The sequence below is a fragment of the Pygoscelis adeliae genome, unplaced genomic scaffold, assembly GCF_000699105.1.
Source record: "Pygoscelis adeliae isolate BGI_AS28 unplaced genomic scaffold, ASM69910v1 Scaffold7, whole genome shotgun sequence".
Taxonomy (NCBI): Eukaryota; Metazoa; Chordata; class Aves; order Sphenisciformes; family Spheniscidae; genus Pygoscelis; species Pygoscelis adeliae.
The window spans coordinates 1,266,366-1,286,329 of NW_008825268.1; the positions used below are offsets into that span (position 1 = coordinate 1,266,366).

At 35.9% G+C, this 19,964-nt stretch overlaps 1 protein-coding gene across 1 annotated transcript in view; it reads right to left on the reverse strand.

Annotated features, from left to right (window-relative positions):
- SPAG16 (sperm associated antigen 16) overlaps window positions 1–19,964 on the reverse strand; it is a 418,055-nt gene that overhangs the window by 172,974 nt on the left and 225,117 nt on the right. The window contains 1 exon segment of the mRNA XM_009329669.1: window positions 16,746–16,931. Coding sequence (XP_009327944.1) covers window positions 16,746–16,931 — 186 coding nt within the window.

Here is a 19,964-nt window from a genome sequence, read left to right on the forward strand (position 1 = left end):
CTGCTGAAATCAGTAATAAAAACTACAGCGATTTAGTAGGTGAACAGATACCACCCTGCTGCAAGTGGTAGTGAACTGTAGTCACAGTCCTCTTCTGGCCCTGCTTGTATAAGGAACACCTTGCACCAGCAGGACAGGCTTTTGTGCTCGCATGGGATGCAACTACACCTTCAGGTAAGCCCACAGTCTGGACTGAATTTGTCTAACGTATATTGCAAGCCCTCCCTTTTAGCAAAACTCTAAGAGAAAACTGAAAGGCAACGTCTGAGCATGACTGGCCCTTAACTTTGGATCTCATTTTATGAGGTCTGAGCACACTGAGTGCTTCCCAGCCCAGCCTAGTCCCAGATATTTTGGGGTTCAATCTTGCAAGCACCACTTAAGTGTTAAAATCTACCTACAGGAGGAATGTGGGCCAAAAGCAAGTCCATTATAGTGTGCCCATAAGCTTGTCTGTAAACCTTTCCTCCAACTCAAAATACAAATATGGGCTTCTCTTATTCTGTGGTGCCACCTCCACTAGCAGTGCACAGCCTTGCTACCATTTACGCATCTGTGTGCTGTTAACAAGCTACTCAGTCAACAGCAACATCCAAACAGAACAGGAAAGCTATTTTGTTGTGTTGCGTTGGAAATTTATTTCACCTCCAGGGACCTTGCCTCCTTACATATTTTGCTGTTCTAAAAATTACTTTGTCCTATTTCTATAACTTGAAAGAGCCTCTTTGGCAAACAATGCCCAGAAAGGGAAAATTGAACATACCTAAGAACACAGAAAATACAAAAAAGCACACGCAGAACAGAAAAAGAGGGCAATGTATTACATTAAATGAAGTCTAATAGCTTGAACTTCAGATTCAGCAAGGTCTAATAGTGAGGGACATTTGGTCAAAACTCCCCTAATAAATTTATAATTAACCAGCAGAAAGCAATGCTCCAGTCAGATTTCTATTCTGCAGTGAAGTAAGATAACAGCCAAATAATCACAGTCCTTGAAATAGTGTTCTATAAATGTGGGAGAAAGAGGCTGCAAAACTTCATGCCTTACCTTTGGGATTAAAATGCGTATTTGTCTCAATTCCTTGTAATTTATGTAACAGAACATGTATTACTGGAGAAGTAGCCAATTATAACACCGTATTTATTTTTCTGGAAGAGCTCTGTTATGTGTATTTTAGTAGAAGCTGTGTATTTATTGAGTGTGTGGAAACTTCCACTACTAGTGAGATACTGATCAGCTTACTAAGACATATCTCTGAGAAAAAAATACTCTCAGACAAAAAGTACAAAGGCAAAGTTTTAAGGACACACTGGTTGCTATGGTGTTGAACATAGACTTGACTACCTGATGCTAGCTTGAGAAATAATGAGAGCCCTTATTTTCTACCATTGATTATTGTGCGTGTTTCTGCATAGTGCGCACAGAGATAGTGGTTGGTTGGGTTTTACAAAACAAAAGACTTTCACAGGTACCATGTCTAGCAAAAGTAGACAAAAAAGAAATATAAACTATTACATTTTGTTCTTTGAGTGGTTCGAATACTACTTAAAACCACGATCTATTTTGATAAGCATTGAGAATAATAAATATGATTGACAATAACTTTATATGTTTTGTATGAGTGAAAAGTGCAAATTACTGAATTAATAATATTCTGCTTAGGCTTTCACTAGAAGGTGTGAAAAACTAACAGTGTATGCCAATAATCTATCTCCTTTTTTATTGGCTTGAAACATGAATAACGAATCTGCTCATTATTATACTGAAAGTTTAGCCTCTTAATATCTTACATTTCTTTGAACAAGTGAAGTGTTGTGTAAGAAGTATTATTATTTGTATTATTTTCTGCTTCCAGATAAAGGGGTTTCGGTGTGAAGCTTAATTTTTTTAAAAGGAAAGAAAACAATAAGGCATAAGAGCTCTGCTTAAGAATGGTTTACAGTCTTCTTGATCTAACTTTTCCCATTAATGGTATGATTTTATATCAATATAATTAAGCTTATATAATCACAGTGCGCACCCGAAGTAAGTGTCATTGTATGAGAAGAACAGTATCCACAATTACAAGATAAAACTGATTTCTAAAGCAATATAGTGACACTGTATAATCCTTTACAGACGTGATCTGGAACTAAGCACATCTTTAAATGTAAGTATTTTCCTAAATGTTCAGCTGAACCAGGACCAAAAGACGTATCATTTTGCCAAACTCAGCCTAAAACTAGCAACAGAAATTAGTACTTCCACAGCTATCTCTGAGACACCAACAAGCGATCATCATGAATTGAAACAACCATTTTTTCATGTGTAGCTGTTCTGGATCGAGTCACAGTAGCAAGGGAGGCCAGAGAAGCCTGAATGCTTCGGGAGCACAGCATGGCCACCCTAACAGCAGAAAAAGGGTTGCAGTTGCCAGGTCTGTCTTCAGGAGGGCAAGGAATACATTGCAGTCAGTTCCAAGAGGGCAACTGCTGAGATTAAAAGTTTTGCAATATAGCACATATATTTTCATACCAGATTGTAATATATTCTTCATTACCTTTTACTATGTAGGCTCAGTTGAACTCTGTACCTTGTCAACGTATCTTTAAAATCTCACTAGTCAACACCTAATTATTGGCAGCACCAGGCATTTTTCAGCTCATGGCAACAGCTGTTGCAAAAGCTCACTTTCCACTGAAATTGGGCTGCAAATCAACTTTGATAATTTATTTCAGCTACTTTAGTTTGAACAGAAGCATGTTACTTTAAATCCAGATTTTTCAGAAGTGAGATGCATTTTTATGTGCTTCAACTTTGGATTACTCTACATTTGAAAAGGGCCATATTTTCCCAAGGTCTGAATCAGGTCAATAAAAATTACTTTGAAAGTCTTGGGACAGGAACAACATTTAGGCATTTATATCCAAAAACTAGATCTTAATAAGTGCCCTTTCCAAGCACCGTCTTGGTCATATACAAAACCTTGGTCTTGCTTATAAAGATCAGTAAAAGACCGATGTCTGGGAATGGTCTAAAGTATTTTTATCCTTACAATATTTAGCAATTTGTAATCTGAACTCAGTGAGAAACAACAAATTTGTTAACACTACTCTAAGGAAGTCAACTTAGCCAGCATTCCCAGAACATCTGTAACATATACCTATGGGATTTGGACCCCACATAAAGTGCACTGGTACCCACTCCTAATGTGATGCAGGAGCACGCACCCTAGATTCCTCGATCAAATTTCAAAATCTAGGTTTAGTTCTTCCCTCTACCTCAGGAAAGTCAACTCATATGTATTATACCATACATTCATGGCTATAACTTTCTAACTTTTTTATCGAGTCTGACTATGTGATGAAAATACAGTCAGCTGAAGAAAAAATTTCAGCAGGCCAATGGTCACAGCACTCAGAGTGACAAGATCTGAAGCTGTCCCCCTCCAAGGCCAGCTCTTGTATTTCATAGATATTGAATAAAATGCCATTTCAGTCCTTAGGACAGGTACTAGAACACAATCTTCCTCTGAGATGCCTGGTTCTTCCTTGCAATATACAGAAAGCATAATCATCTATCCCAGAATTATTGACATCAATCCAGGGGCAAGGTGCACTCAGGTTCAGAAAGGTACATGGTGATGCTTATATTATTTTTTGACTCTAACCCTTGCTCAGCACTTTCTGCAAATCAAGCTTCCTTAAGGGCTTTTTTTGTTGGACAGAAATCACTTATTGAAAACCATAGCCTTATTTTATTAAACAATTATCTCCTACTCCCTCAAGGCATATGGGTACTACATAATCAGATAAGCACAATTCAGTAATAATAAAATAGATCTGAACCATTTAAGCCGACATTAAACACTGCAGAACTAGTACGAGCATGTTTTCTGCTCAGCAGTTCTGCAGCCGAATAAGCAAAGTCTCACTCCCTGGTGACAGTGGGTTATCCTCAATTATCATATCAGCTGACATCAGCATTGAACTGATGTCCTGTTTTCACAGTCAATATGGAAGCTGCCATGTTTTTATTATTTTTGCCTGTTTTTTTTTAATACAAAAACTTTACAGGTAAAACTTCTGCCTTTTCTGGCTAACCCTGAACAACTAAACCTAGATATCTCTGTTAATTCATCCAAGATCTTACTGCTGTTGATTTTGAAAGGTAACAGATTAAATCACTGCCATGTGATTTAATTTTTTGTGTGTGTATATTAATGCTTATGTTAGAACTGTTCTATTCAAACAGGTTATTGTACAGTTTTAGGTTTCTGCTTTTCAAATAAAATATTGGGGAAAAGGTGAGCCATCTAAACTCAATATTCAGATCTCCTTTAAGGTGCATTTCAAGTACCCTGAAGAATTTCTTTGTCATTTCTTTTATTCTCTTCCTTTTCATCACTTACTTCACTCTTCTACTTGATTATGTTAGTAGATAAAGAATATGGCATTATATGCATAACTACTGACTGGTCACACATAATACAGAAAATGAGAAATGTGAAAATGAAAAATAAAATTTGAAATATCTTTACACCAGAAGACCAGATAAACTTACTATGCTATACTGGAATGCACATTGTCTGTTGAAACCTGGTATCTTACTGTGAGGCTGATCTGACACATTTCTTCTGAAAAGTCACTGACAAATGTAATAAATGCTTTTTATAGTATTTTAAGTCTGTAACAGTATATAACAGCACATTTTTAAAAAATTCTACTCTTGTAACACTAAAGTCTAAAATACCTTGCCAAAGCATACTCCGAGTTCATCCCATAGAGATCTATCATACCATATTCTCTATAACTTTGTACATTGAGGATGAGATTTCCAAACTTCCCTGACAATACAGAGTCTCAGATTCATATAGCTTTTGGGTGCCTAAATAATCAATTAGATCCTTAATGGGATTTTCAAAAGTGACAATATGCCCACTCCGACAGATTTTCAATCAACCCTTCAGGCACTTTTAAAGATCCAACTCTTCGTGCATATCAAATGAAGGGAGCCCACCCTCTAACATCTGCTTAGGTGAGAACTTTGTTGCGTGACTTTACCAAAATTAGGCAGAAGCTGACAAGAAGACTTGTCTCACTGAAGAACAAGAAGTGACTCTCTCAGGACTTCTGTTTGCTAAGAGTTGACATTAAACTGCATGAAGGATGACCTAGGTTTTCACTGTTTCTAAAACAAAATTCTTGCCTTCCTTCAAAAAAAATCCACTGTTGTAAAACTACCGACAAAAGGGAAAAACTGAAACAAGAACTATATAGGAGACCAGCAGAATAAATCTAGAGAACTCAACTACATCCACACAGTTTTTATAAAACTGACTTAGCTCAGCTATCAGCCCTCCCCCCCCAAAAAAAACCCCCACCCCACAAACAAACAAAAACACCATTAATTTACCTCAGAATCCATTTGCTAGTCTAGCTTTATAGTGATGAAATTCCATATAAGATAGAGAAAGCAGTACCAGCACTTCATAATTTAATTTCACCAGCTTCTTTTTTTTTTTTTTTAAATATGAGATTAGACTGACAACTCTAGATCTTAATCCCAACCCATATTCAGGAAAACTCATGTAAGCAACATGGGTAACTTACAGTGTTCAATGCACATGTAAAGGGACTTCTGCAAGCTGTGCTCACTAAACATCATTGCATACAAACACATTAGGCACCAAAACTATACGCACACCATGAATGATTCTACCAGAAACTGTCTTACAGTTTTGTGATATATAAAAGAAAATACCTTTATCAAAAAAGTCAGATAAAGAAAAACTTAGTCGCAAATTCAAAAATGCAATGACAAGTGAATGTCAGAAGCCCCTCTTTATTTATTACTATATTGCAAACCAGGAACTTTAGTCCTTCTCATTTTTCAAGTAAAAACCTATTTTATTAAAAAAAAAAAACGTCAGTTGCAATAGTGCAGAGAACCACGAGAGCCTGGGCCAGTACTGTGGTACTGTAAATTAGTATGCAGTTACACAGAATATTAATGGATGGGTTTAATCTACAGAGTGCAGATTCACTGCATGAAAAGCAATGTTAGTCTTGTCATATGTTAGTTTATTTTCTTCCATATTTTAAATTTACTGAAATTCCTTTAGACCTATTAAATGAACAAATTCTTTTTGAAAACAGTACAGCATGGCTGAAATGCAATAAACATAAGCACTTTAATATTTAAGTGAGGAAAATTAATGTCATTGTGTTTTCAAATTGGTTTTCTTCAGTGCAGAGTTCCTTTATTTGTCCAAATAAAATGGATTTGAGTGGGTTGCAGCTTTAAGGAGATATGCAGCACTATTCAATGGCTTTGTGAACTTGGGAAGATATTATGAATAATGGATTTGCTGTGCTCTTAGACATGGAGCCACAATAAAAACAATATCATTCTAGGTTCTCTAATAAGCAGCTGCTGGAGTAAGGAATAAAAAGCCTGGCCTACTGATTTAAGCTACAGGTGCTAGCATTTTTGTTCAGATCATCATAGCAAACTATGGGACTAGGTCCTTTGACGCAGCAGGAAAACTACTCAAACACAGAATGTGAAGGGCTAAATTCCCAAGGCTACCTCCCACTACTCTGCTGCTTTCTTCTTACAAGCTCATTTTTGTATTATACCCACCCCCTTCCCCCCCCCCCAAAAAAAAAACCAAAACAAAAAAAAGAGTTGGAAAGGCTGTATTTCCCTCTGTCAACAGCTGGAGGAAAAGGTTAGCTTGAAACACATACACAAAATATAAAAGCACTGGTTTAGTTTCTTCCTTTTGTAGATCTGAACATACATCCCACTTCTCAAGGGGGGAGAGTCCTTTGCTTTATTTAGTAATTTAAAAATACTTAAATTTCATTAGCAAATTACTCACTCTTAAGCATGAATGGAAACATCCAACAATTTCAATATAGATAGATTTGACCAAAATAAATTTGAGAAGTGTACCTCTTCGTCCTTTTGAAAAGAATTTGGTCTCAGTCTGATAGAAAACCAGAACAGTTTGGGACATCTAATCCATTCCTAACAGTGTGCAAGATTTAAATGCTCGACACCACAGGAGTGGAAAAAGTAGCAACTTCTCTGAGAACTCGACACTTCAGAGTAGGAGGAGGTAGGATATCTACCTATTGACGTGGGATGATCTTATCCTCATTTTCTTCCCAAACTTGCAAATGCAAAAACTTTACATACATAGGCACATAAAGTAGTTCCTCATATGAGTACATCTAAAAGTGTATTGAAGAGAAGCTCAGTGATCAGGATCTCAAATTCTGGCCCCAAAAGCCCAAATGGTGTATTTAATAACTAACAGATTGGTATTTGCCAAGATTTTAATACTGGCATTGCAATTCTAGAGGTTGTGACATCATCTTATCCTGTTGTTAAATACATCTCCAGCAAGTCACCACTAAAATCTTCAGTTGCAGATAGCAAAGCTTAGTTTATACTATTGCTGTAGGTGCTGACTATGTAATCAAAGTATTGTCAAGCCATGAGTGACAACCTGATAAGAATTAAAAGGTTGACACACTTAGAATTAGGTTTTCATCAACCCGCAGTGCTAGCTGCTAACTTCATATCTAGTATTGCATACTGCATCCTCAAGCCCTAATTTTCATCTTAACCTTCCAAACTCAGTTAGCTCAGATGTATATTACTATGAAACAAACTCTGATATGAAAAAATTCTGTGAAAAGGGCTTTTTAATCAGCAGAACATAACTGCAGAAGATCACATATAGTATTTTTTTTTTCTTAGAACTTCAGAGGAGAGATACAAGTATAACTTCAATGATGTTCACACTGTGCAGCTAACTGGCATGCCCTTTATGCAACAGAAATGATCCATGACTATCTGCTCTGTATTAAATAATTCACAAATTTTGTTGACATTTTACTGCAGTCTCAATATTAAGACTCTATTATCTAGAATTTTTGTTTTGGTGACAGAAATATGTTTGAAAGAGATACTAAAATATAAAGAAATTCATTGGGTTTGCATCAACTGGATAATTCCGATACATATTTAATAGGTTTCCCACAGATACACATGCCTTTGCAGGCTCTGAGTTCAGTAAATAGATGCATAACAATTGTCTTTCAGATGGTGAACTGATTCCTAGCTGGGAAAGATATTGGCTAGTCTAGAACAAGATTTTTGCGTGATGTTGTGTCTCAATTCACATCAGAAAACCTACTCTGAATATTAGAAGTGCAGAAGGGAAGTTGGCAACGTTTTTGTTTTCTTCACCCTGACCTTCACCTCCATTAAGGCAGCTCCTCCTGCCCCCCCCCCCCCCCCAAGAAGCGTCAGACTGGCTATGTAAACAGTTAACAACTTGTATCATGTGGATATAAGCTTTATAGCTTTCAAAGTCTACTCTGAAGATTCTGAGATCTGGCTCAAAGAAAAATCTGCACAGGGTACCAAAGAAATTGTATTATATGTATGTGGTCCTACCATTCAGGGAAATTTAAGATTTAGGACAGAAATGAGCCCTGAGGTTTCTGAAAACTGTCTCTGAGAAAGGAAACCACTGTTGGGCTGAAAATGGTATTAATTCACATTTTAAGAAGGTACAAACACAATTCAATGCCTTTCAACTTCAATAAAAGACCCAGGAGACACTTTTTGTACATAAGAAGTCATTGTTTAAGGATTAAGATGTGACTTGTGTTCATATTCCAGCTGAAGCTAATCAAAGATAAATGTAGTTTGCTTTAACAGGATACACATGGTAGACAACTAGAGTTCCCGCATTTGGGAGAGAAAATAATCTGGCAATACAAGATTTTGTGTAAAGGCTGAACCCTTAAAAAAAAAAGGGGGGGGAAGAAAAAAGAAAAAAAAAAAGGAAAAAAACAAACCCCCAAAGCATCACACACACACACACACACACACACACATATCTGAAGACTGCCTGGAGCCAGAAGACAAGGATTCAAACAGGAATTTATATGTATAAAGGCATCCATTACAGCAGCCTTTTAATTTGCAATCAAATGACCAACTCATCTAATTTCAAACTAGAAGACATTAGCAGCTAAAAATAGTTCAGCATTCAGGTGGATATGCCTATCAAAGTACTGCTGCTTATGAATAGTAAGATGTATTCCTGTTATTGTTAATTCACTGGAGGTACAAGCAGGGAAACCATCTACGATTACTTATGTTGTGGCACACTGTGACTTTGGGTAACCGTACTCCACTTTAACATGTATCACAGACCATACATGTAATATTTGCACTAACCAGTACTGACAGGATATGGTTGTGATGATTGAAATACATCATTTTAATGAACTGAATTCTGTAATAATATCTGACAGCTTTCACTGCTGCATGAATTACTCTGTTGGTACAATTCATTTTTGTTTTGGTTGAGATACTGTAAGACAGTATTTCTATGAAAACAGGTTAGATAAAGAAAAGACTGCCAGTAATAAGTGAATGTATCATGAAGGAGAAAGAAAATGACTGGATAATGAGCCTGGATACGTAGTGAAAAACTATACTATGACTGAAAATGTGCTGAATGTCTGCAGTGCTGATCCTTTGCATTTGAATACTGAATGTAGGACAGTAGAAACACCCTGTCAAGATCTGAACAATATTTTGCAGAAGCCATAGTTATAATACCTGCACACTTGCAAATAAGACAAGGAATTCAACTTGCACGTTGTCAAAGAGAGAGAAAAAAAACCCTGAGCCTACTACAGTATACACAATCAAACTGGACTAAGTTTTCTGGACCTGCCAGCTGGTTTGGTTAGGAGTTGATGGAAGGAAGCCTAAGTATTACCTTCATAATTCATCCTGCTCTTGAACTAGCTGTCAGGGAGTCTAGGAGGTATTTTGACAAGTAAGGTAAACCAAGTAGAAAGGTGTCCAACTTACAGAAGATTACATTACCTTAGCAGTTCAAACAAATAAAGCATTCTGCTATCCAACAGGAATCTCTCAGCCAACTATACATAATTTAGGAAATTTGTGCATCTCTGGGCTGACAGAGGGCAACTGGGACATAAAAAAAACCCCAACTCCAACTAATAAGTTTTTCCAAGCCATATTGGATGCTGAAATAATGGAAGCAAGGAAACTGTTGAGATAAGAAAATGATACATCCTTTTATGCAAATTAAGTGCAACTTTCTCTGCTATCTTTCCATAAAAGAAGATGGAAATCTTATGTAGGTAACTGATTGTAGAGTTCAGATAAGCCCATCAGAAATACTTGCAGAGATGAGAACTCAAACATTTAAGAAAGCAGCTCCATTCATCACACCCTAGTTTAAAAAAAATAAAGCAGTAACTTGGTTTTTCTTCCCCCACCCTTAATCAAAAACAGTGCTGTACATTTCAAGACCAGTAGCAGAAACCAGAAAGCAAAGCTTTTACATTTCTGTCTTTTCAATGCTTTAGAAAAATACCTCAAAATATTTTTGATATTTAAAAAAAAATTGTCATTTTAACTACTAAGAAATAGTAATTGATTAAGTTTGATTGATTTAAGTAATTGATTAAGTTTTGTACTTCAAGATTCATCTTTTTCAGTAGTATGAAGATTAAGCCATATTTTCCCCTTAACCGAACCGCTATGCTTTGGATATCATTTTTTCCCTGATAATTCACAACTTCAGATTGATTTTTACAATTGGCTTTCTGGGAATAACAACAACTAGGTTTTAGACTTTCTTTGGTCCTGAAAAATGTGTTATGGAACTTTAGCATAATTATAGGTTTGGAGACTTGGGCATAAGCCTCATTTTGATTTCAGGGATTAATAGCAGGTTGTCTCCCTAGTACTCCAAAGGGAATTCTCCTTTATCAAAATGGCAAGCACTTCCTGACATGCTGTCAGGACAGACATTACAAACTACCCAAAGTTGGTCCTTCCACAGTTCCTCTAAGTTCTTCTACCGGCCTTCTAATTTCCTGGAGGACATTTGTCTATTCTGAAAATAGATTAGCTTCACTTTTACTGGAATCAATTAAACATGGTATCTGGCCAGAACAGCTTATGGCTTCCGTCCCACTAAAAAGCGAGTCAGATAAGTGTCACCTGAAAAGGGGTATTTTGACAAGGACTGGTTGCACGCCCTCATTCTGATTCAAAATGTGAAAGTATGGCTCCATTTTGACAATCTTTATCAGTTTCTTCAAAGGAGATTTTATAGAGTCCTGATACGGATACCTGTGGTGTGGTGAAAAATAACTACAAATATGATATCAAAGATTTCATTTAAAAGTTGTCCGTTGCCTAAGGGAAAAGGAAGAAAAAGAAACAGAGTATGAAAGTAAAAGATGCCAGAAGAAGTTAGGCTAAACTCTGTGCCTTTTCACATTGCTGTGATGGTACAAAGCAAGTAGTTTGACTAGCCAACTTGGCAATTTAAGCAACATTAAATAGCTTCTTTATCAAGACTATAGCAAAAAAAAAAAAAAAAAAAAAAACCCAACCAAAAACAAAACAGCAGTTTAAAATCAACTCAATCATGTCTTGCACTGCACACTGTCAAGATGTGTTAATAATAAAAAATGTGCAGTGTCATCATTGCATGGTATCATTCCAAGGAAAGCTTTAGTTAGTTAAGGGCTTCTTATTAAACAAAATCCATCCCTGCTTAATTTCTTTAAAATGTATGCTAACCCTAAATTTCCCAAAATTAAAATGCTCTTATGAGAAGAAATAAAACTATAATCAGCAGTTATCAAGTGGAGAGAAGTTATAACAAAAGCTATGAACCTTAATGTAGGCTTAAGAACAAAAGAAGGAATTATTTAAATAAAGTAGGAATTAATTTATGTCACATATATCTGACACTAGGTAAAGAGAAAATTCCCAGTCTTGTAGAAAAGCAAAAGGTGTCAACAATTATTTTTGTGTCTATTTGGAAATAAGTAAAAGAATATAGTAATAACTTAGTAACAAGATACTATATTAGTGGTTGTACAGCATAATTAACAGCGATCATGATAGATTAGTTACTTTTTTAATTTGCGCCTGAACAAATGCACCAAAGGATACTATTAATGACTGAGGACTGATGTAAACAATTACATTTTTTAGAATTTTAAAATAAAATTTTAATTATGGGAGAAATTTCAGGGAGCTAGACAAAAGTTACTGTGTTAAATGAAAAGGAAAACAAATAAGTCATGGATTAAAAAACAGCAAACAGAAAGCAGCAATGGCTCCAATTTGCAGACATTTATTCACCCTGAGGTCTGCTGCAGGACAGTACAGAATTGCATTTCTCTGTGGCCTAATTCCGTCATATTTTGCACTACTGAAAGAAACCAGAGAAAAATGGAGAACTGGTCCAATTACTATATAATGGATATACCAGGGAAAAAAATAATCTGAATATTCTGACTTTGGTGAAAATAATTTCTCAAGATTAAAGCATAAATAACAATGTTTGCATTTAACATACAGTCGACAGCATATGTTTGCAAAACTAAATAACCGCCTGTGTTTACATGAGATAGATGATGTTCAGTTTGATTTGCATATCAGAGATCAGGCTGTAAATCTCTGACGATATTTACAGTTGGATAATTGAAATTAATCCTGCCAAAATGACTTTGACAGTCCTGAATTTATGGTCTGAGAGAACAATCCTGGAACTGTTTGCTAAGCTGTTAACATGGCTGGCTATATATTTTCAATCTGAGCTATGTGCTGAATAAAAACCTGTTCACAAATTATAAGCCTCTTCTTTCTTCCCCCACTTAGTGTTCAAGTTGCTTCCTATAATCATTGAAGATGGGATAACCTTGAACTTATTTTTCTAACCACGGCAGGTACATTAGTTATCTTTCTTCCCTCTTTCCCCCACCCTCAAGTTGTTATGCCATTTTCTTCTTAATTTCCTTTAAAAGCAGCCAATTCTCCCAGCAGAAAGCATCAAGAAGTTCCAACACCAGAACTCAGAATCCCTCAAATCCTTCAGTAACTTGGATCATGGTTGCATCTCAGCATGTGTCTGTGTCTCCAGGGAAGAAGAAAGGTGCTTGGACTTTTATTTGTTTGTTTTCTGTTTTGTTTTTTAAACTCAGGTCGTATCTTTAAATAGAGGGCACATACCTTGTCAAGGAGAACATTGTTAACTACAAAGCTACCTCACATTATCCTCCTGGTAGGAATGCCATTTGTGGCTCGATCTATGACAGAAACTTCCAACATACACAAAAGAAAAATGCTTGTGAATAATATCCATTGGTGAAAAAAAAAAATCAGCAGTAGTTTCACCTTCTAATAAAACAAAATTCAAACAATTAGCAGGCTGAATTTTCTTATCATTGGAAAAGAATTACATAATTTATTAAAACTGTTGGCAACCTTTTCCTATTTAAGAGATGTTGCACCTCGTACTCTTTGGACTCCAATTATGGATTTGATGTTTGTGAAAGTTGCACCTTGGGTTTTGGTGCTAAAAGATAGAAAACAGCCTTCCCACTTTCTTGATACCAAGTTTTCAACCACAGAGAACTCTGCTGTAGGTATTTCAAAAGCTATGTTTATAGATAAAAAAGTACATTTCTAATATATAAAAGTAGCTTTTTGAAATCTGGAAATAAAAAAGACGACTGCCACCCATTACAGAAATGTATGTATTTACACTTGTAGCATTTATTTACAACATATCTCTTTTAGAAAGGTGGCAGTGATAGCTTTGATATTCATCTTGCTTTCTTCCCCCCCCCCCTTTACAATATCCTGCTTTCCAGGACCATTCACAGTTTGAAAGCAGCCATCCATCCATATATGTACTATTAAGGAAGAAAGACAGCTATCATTTATAAAATGTTAATTCCTTATTAGTGGAAAGAATAAATCACTAGATTAAGCAGAATAACTGTGATCACTAATTACTATCCTACCACAAGTATGTTATCTTGTGCTCTGTCCCCTGTTCAGAGCTTGTGTCAACTGGCAGACACCTGGGGAGGGAGAAGTCTAAAGATGACAAGTAGATAAGCACACATTCTGTGAGGATGGGAAGAAAAATATTTTCTAAGCATCGAAAACCCTTGTGATAAGCCTGCTCCACCGTCCCATTTTGTTGCACATACCCAGACTGTAAAGGAGTCTGAAGGAGGTTACATATTTAGATGGTACCTAGCACAGCTGGCTTCATTCGTAACAGAGAACTCCAGGCTCATAACAAATTTACAGGTGACACTCTAGGAAATGTCTAAGACTAGTGTTGCCAAACTCAGCCAGTTAGCTTGGCAATTAGTACTGCCAAGCCAAAATACACTGCAGGTTCTTTTGTATAGCATTTCTGTATATTAGCATCAGCAAATTAACAATCTAGACTGGAAACTACCAGCCTGATTAATCTGTCAATAGCTTTCCCTTATTTCCACATCTTGCCATATATTCTGCTCGGGTTGATTTTTCGCTTGAATTAGTCAACGTGGGCATAAGGATCAATTGCAGCTGACTGTTCTGCAGAATTAGGTCTTCAGGTGGGACACCTTAAGCTTGAAATAGCCATGTCTTGTCATCAAATCCCTTTTTACAGAAGCTCTTCAAGAGCATCTGATTTTTCCACTGTACTGATTTTATACTAAGTGCATATGCCACATACACTTCTACAGCACATCTTACAAATTCATCTAAACAGACTAGTTAAAGAGAACTCAATTGTCTTTTGGACTTAGGTAATGTAACGTAAATGAACACATGGGCTTTTATTGTGAACAGGCTGAAAGTCCACCAGTGAGGACTCTGAGTGAGGCTTTTTTATTTTATACTCTGAATACTCCTATTTTAAGCATACTATGCCACATTTTTGTGCCACCTCTTGCTCCCTTTAACCACCGAGATTTTTGCATGACTTAAGGTTTCAATAATTATATGAAGATAACTAGCCTTTCACATCATGGCTGTGCTCCTTACTCTCTTATTTTCAAATGCAAAATGCACATCAAATATACACTGAAGGTAGAAATGAGAGTTGGTAATGAGTGTGAGTGGGAGGCATGGGTTGGTGATGAAGATTTGCTTTGATTCCTCTGACTACAAAAGCTTCCTCGGTAGGGAAGATATTTTAAAGTGTCTAAACAAAACCTGTGTCTGTGCAAATTCAAAACCATTCTGACATAAAATTAAAGCTATTCTTAGTGTTATTTCTTAAAGGTCATGAATATGCCATAAAGGATGATCAAAGTATTAAAATCCTACAACAGGTTAAGAAAAGAGGCAACAATACAATAGATTTCCGGTGTTTTCATTTCTAAGCAAAACACTGACCACTAATTCTTATTACTGATAGTAATGGTGGAAGCATCATCTGTTATCAGAACTGGTTGACAATTTCTGTTATAAAACCCAATTTTCGGTTGTCTTGAACTTTGCCAAACTTTAAATGCTTTGTCTATGATTTTATAAAAATTGAATATTTGTTTCCAGCTTTTGTTTTAAGTAGCTGCTCTCAGCTTAGCCAAAATAATTCGAAATAATTCATGAAAAGATACGTTGCTTATCCCATTTTGAAAACAATGTTTTTATTATTATTTAATGCTTCCTCAATTCACGATTTGAAAGCAAGACTGAAAGTCTGATACTGACAGAGTTTTAATTAGCTCTCAGAAAAATCTGGCTGAATTAAAACATTTTGAAACATCTCAATTCATACATGCTTACCAGAGAAGTACTTCACTTTTACAACAAAACCCCTCAACACTCCCGCTTCACCAAGCACGTTCCTAAAATAGGTCTCTAGATCTCAATTGCAGGGCTCACTGCAATTGCAGCAGACCAGGAGTGATCCAGGTCTTCTTTCCACGAACGAAAGAAGAAAGTCTCCCCTGCTTTTTCAGTGAAGCTTCTTTCCCTGCAGTGGCCAGCAAGCTTGAACAAGTATTTCACCTCATTCAAATGCAAAGGAAGAAAAAGACTGAGAGGAAATGGACAACTCCATTAGGACTGGATAATAAAGAACCAGGGAAAACACATATGAGACTGGAGACTTGTCTGTGGACTGATGACATTCAGTTGTTAAAAATCAGACCTAGTACAGTACAGTGGTGTCAGTAACACTATTCCTAAGTTATTCAGGAGTCTAGAAGGAACAGCTTGGGGAAAAAAAAAAAAATTCCACTCCTTTAAGGTGTAAATTAATAAAAATATGTCACCTCAACTATAACTGAAGAAAGTTGAGGAACTAATAATTAGTTGGTAAGCAGGAATATACTAATATTCTAGAAGCACCTTCATAAAAATGCATTTGCCTGGATAATAAAGAAAATGAAGAGGTGTACATTGATTTATTAATCAGGAGTCACCTTGCCAAAACATGTATAATGAATAAAATAAATTTCCAGTTGTCCAACCTTAAATTAAGGTGTGTTGTATACTCATGAGCTAGAAATACTATATAGAAAACTTAAATTTTTGTTCAGTTACTTATTTAAATTACATATTGAAGTTCCACAAAGCTCTGACCTTAAAAAAAAACCACCACGACAGAATAACAGATGCCAAATAAAAGCAAATACTTTTTTTTGGCCCTATCTTAATTTAAGTCCTTTCCAGCTCCCTATTTAGTAAAGCCTTTATTTAGTAAATCACATCAAAACCTGTTTTTTGCACCACTCCCTTTAATTTATCTATGTTCTTAAAGTGAAGCCCACAAATTGATGCCAGACATCTCTCTCTCACTGGGCTAAAACATAAACCAGTGGTTATTAAGTAAAGCTATCAATCAGCTAACAAAAAATCTCCAGTAACTCCATACCTGTTAACATCCCATATTTTACTTGTGTTGTCCATAGAGGCAGAAGCTACAAAATTGCCACATGAATGCCATGAGCAGTCCCATACAGTGCCGGCATGTCCTTCTAAAGTCAGAATGCATCCACGTTTTGAAAAGTCCCATAGCTGCACTGTGGTATCCCCACTTGAAGTGACCAGCTGGGTGCCACTGTTACGAGGAATAAAAATAAAGAGTAGTTTTTAGCAAGGCTATAGGTGAAGATTTTTCAAAGTACACAGCAAAATGATTTAACTCTGTTTAGAAAGACAGGTTAAGTAGCAATTGTTGATTTTACATTAAAATACATATGAACAAAAAATTGTCTTTGAAAACATTCATATTTTTGCTTTACACAGTTTTCTGACACATCATAGATGAAGCGGTCATGTATTAAATACTCTATCAAAAGAAAAGAAAAGGAGGTAAGAAGTAGCCGTATTCCATGGGAAAGGAAAGATGGGTCCCAAAATTTACATTCTTACTTTTTGTAGTCTATTTATGAGTTTATCAGTAAAATAACTTGAGCCCAGAGAACTGCTTTCAAAATAGAATAAAATAGCTTCAGGGAAGAATATTTCCTTATTTCTCAAATCCATGCCATTTTCTACATAGAAATTATTATTTAAGCATCACAATTTTGTCTCTTCTGACTCAGTATAAATACTTTAACACGTTCACTATCTCTTGGGGTCATTGATGTTATATAAATGAAAAATACAGAGTTCAACTCGGATGTTTTGGCCAAATCTTCAGATTTAAACTAGTATAGTTCTATTTCATTTAAGCATGGAGATACAGCTTCAGACTAAAAGTCCATCTGGTTCAGTAACATGTTATACAACAACTAGTACGGGATTCTTAATAAAAAGAAAATAATAATAAAAAGTATGTAGAGTCATTCTCCTATTAAACTCTCCCAGACTTAGCCTGTGGCTCAGGATTTCTTTGAGGCAGAAGCTCTGTGCTTAACAAGCATCCATGGAGGTTTTTTCCCATGACTAATTAATTTGTGAACATATGTAAACCGTTGGCATCCATAACCCCTTGAGTCAAGGAATTCCAAAATTTAATTATGCATTGTGTGAAAAACTGTTTTGGGGTCTTAAATACCTTACTTCATTTCATTTGATGCTTCTAATTCTAATACTGTGATTAAAAGTAAACACTGACTACACATTTGCCATCTCTAAACCAATTGTGATATTATAGGTCCCCTATCATATTTTATCTGCAAAGCTGAGGACTCCTACTCTACTGACTCATTCCTCATACAGACGTCATTCCATCTCTTTGACCACATTTACCATCTTTCTCAGCACCTTTTGAGCTGAAACTGAAGAAACAGGTACCCGAGGAATGTATACAATGTCATAGTAGTGTTTTCTGGTTTATTCTGTATGCTTTTAATTTGATTAGCTTTTTTGGCACTACTACACAGAAATTTTCAGAAAACTGACCACAGTGGCTCCAAGATTTCTCTCCTGAGTACTAGTAACTAGTTTAGACCCATTCTTATCTATGTACAATTAGGACCTTTTTTCTTATGTGCATTACTTTGCATTCATCTGCATTGACTTTCATCTGCCACCTCACTGTCAAGTCAGCTGTTGCGACCGGAATTCTTTTCCTGTAATTCTTCACATGCAACCTTCATTTTTACTGCCCTGACTAATTAGCAAACTCATCCACCTCATTCTCTCCCCCAATTTCAAGATAATCTTAATAACTTAGGTCTCAGCACAGATCCCTGTGGGACTCAATTTCTCCGTTCTGAAAGTGACATTTTATTCCAGTTTTTAAACTCACAAGATAAATTTCCTTTTTATTTCGGACAGTTTAGCTTCTTTGAGAGTTTTTGTCAAATGATTTTAAGAAGAATTTACCAAAAATCCAAGTATCCCGAACTTATGAATCTCCCTTGATCAAATGCTCAGCAAGCCCTTCAGAGAACTCTAATAGATTTCTGAGACTTCATTTCCAAAGCCATGCTGACACCTCCCAATGCTTCACTATAACAAATGTATCCATGTATCCTGTAATTTTGCTTCTTAATATCATTTCTACCAGCCTTCCTGGTATAAAAGTTAGATCAACTGATCCACAGCCCCTTTATCATCACCAACATCAATAACAAGATCTTGCCATTAGGATCCAATAAACTCTGCTTTTATTTGAATAATGGAAAATGTGCTACCAAAGGCAGTAGAAATCCTTCTTCCAAATCTCTGGATATAAAACTGTGGGAACTGAAAACAGATCAAGAGTTGATCATAAGCACTACTGTAAAACTTCATCCTAAGAATATACTCAGAGATATTTAGTTCACTGTTGCAGTGTAAAAAAAAAAGAAAAAAAAAAAAAGGTCTGGGAGGGGTAGTGTTAAACTTTTTTTTAAATTCTTCCTTTCCTCCTTTTCCAATAGATGGCCACCAGATTGTTCTGTAAAAGTACCTACTAAGACAAGTTGAAATATGTGCATCATTTACCTGATAGATCTTAAGGGGGAACTTGCCATTATGAAATATCACCTACCTAAATTTTTGACTATTTTTAACACTTACCATTTAGATTGCTATTTCTTGTGAAAATACCATTATAATCCTCATTAAGGCAGGTACACCCCCATGCTTAAGACAAAGCTTTGAGGGATTAATCTCTCAAAAATTTTAACATCACACAGGAATAATTCTGAAGCTTTTTTCACATATACCAAAGCATAAAGGCTTGAAGCCTGAGTAAGGGTTTGGAGGAGACCCTAATTTTGTCAAGCTGCTAGGAATATATGTGCTTTTATTAATGAAACACTTGTACTTTTAATAACTCAAGCTAGATCTCACTTCTGGAGACAGATAAAATTAGTGAAATGACAAATTATCATACCCCTTATACATTTATGAAATAAGAGCTATTTTAAAACAAATTCAGATGCAGGTCTAAAGTGGGACTGATGAAATCTGTAATTGATTCAGAGGGTAGTATGCACTGCCACTGTTGTGAATCACAAAAAGAGATTTATTGCTTATGCATTTTTTTGATATATAATCCCCAAAATGCTACATGAAGAACTGGTTCCTTGGGCTGAATTTTAAGAATACACTATCCAGGCAGTGATGAAAATCTTTCAGAAAACAGATATGAGCAGGAAGGTAGTTCAAATGGATTCAGTTTGGCAATCTGTGGCAGGGGAAAGAAATTCAAATG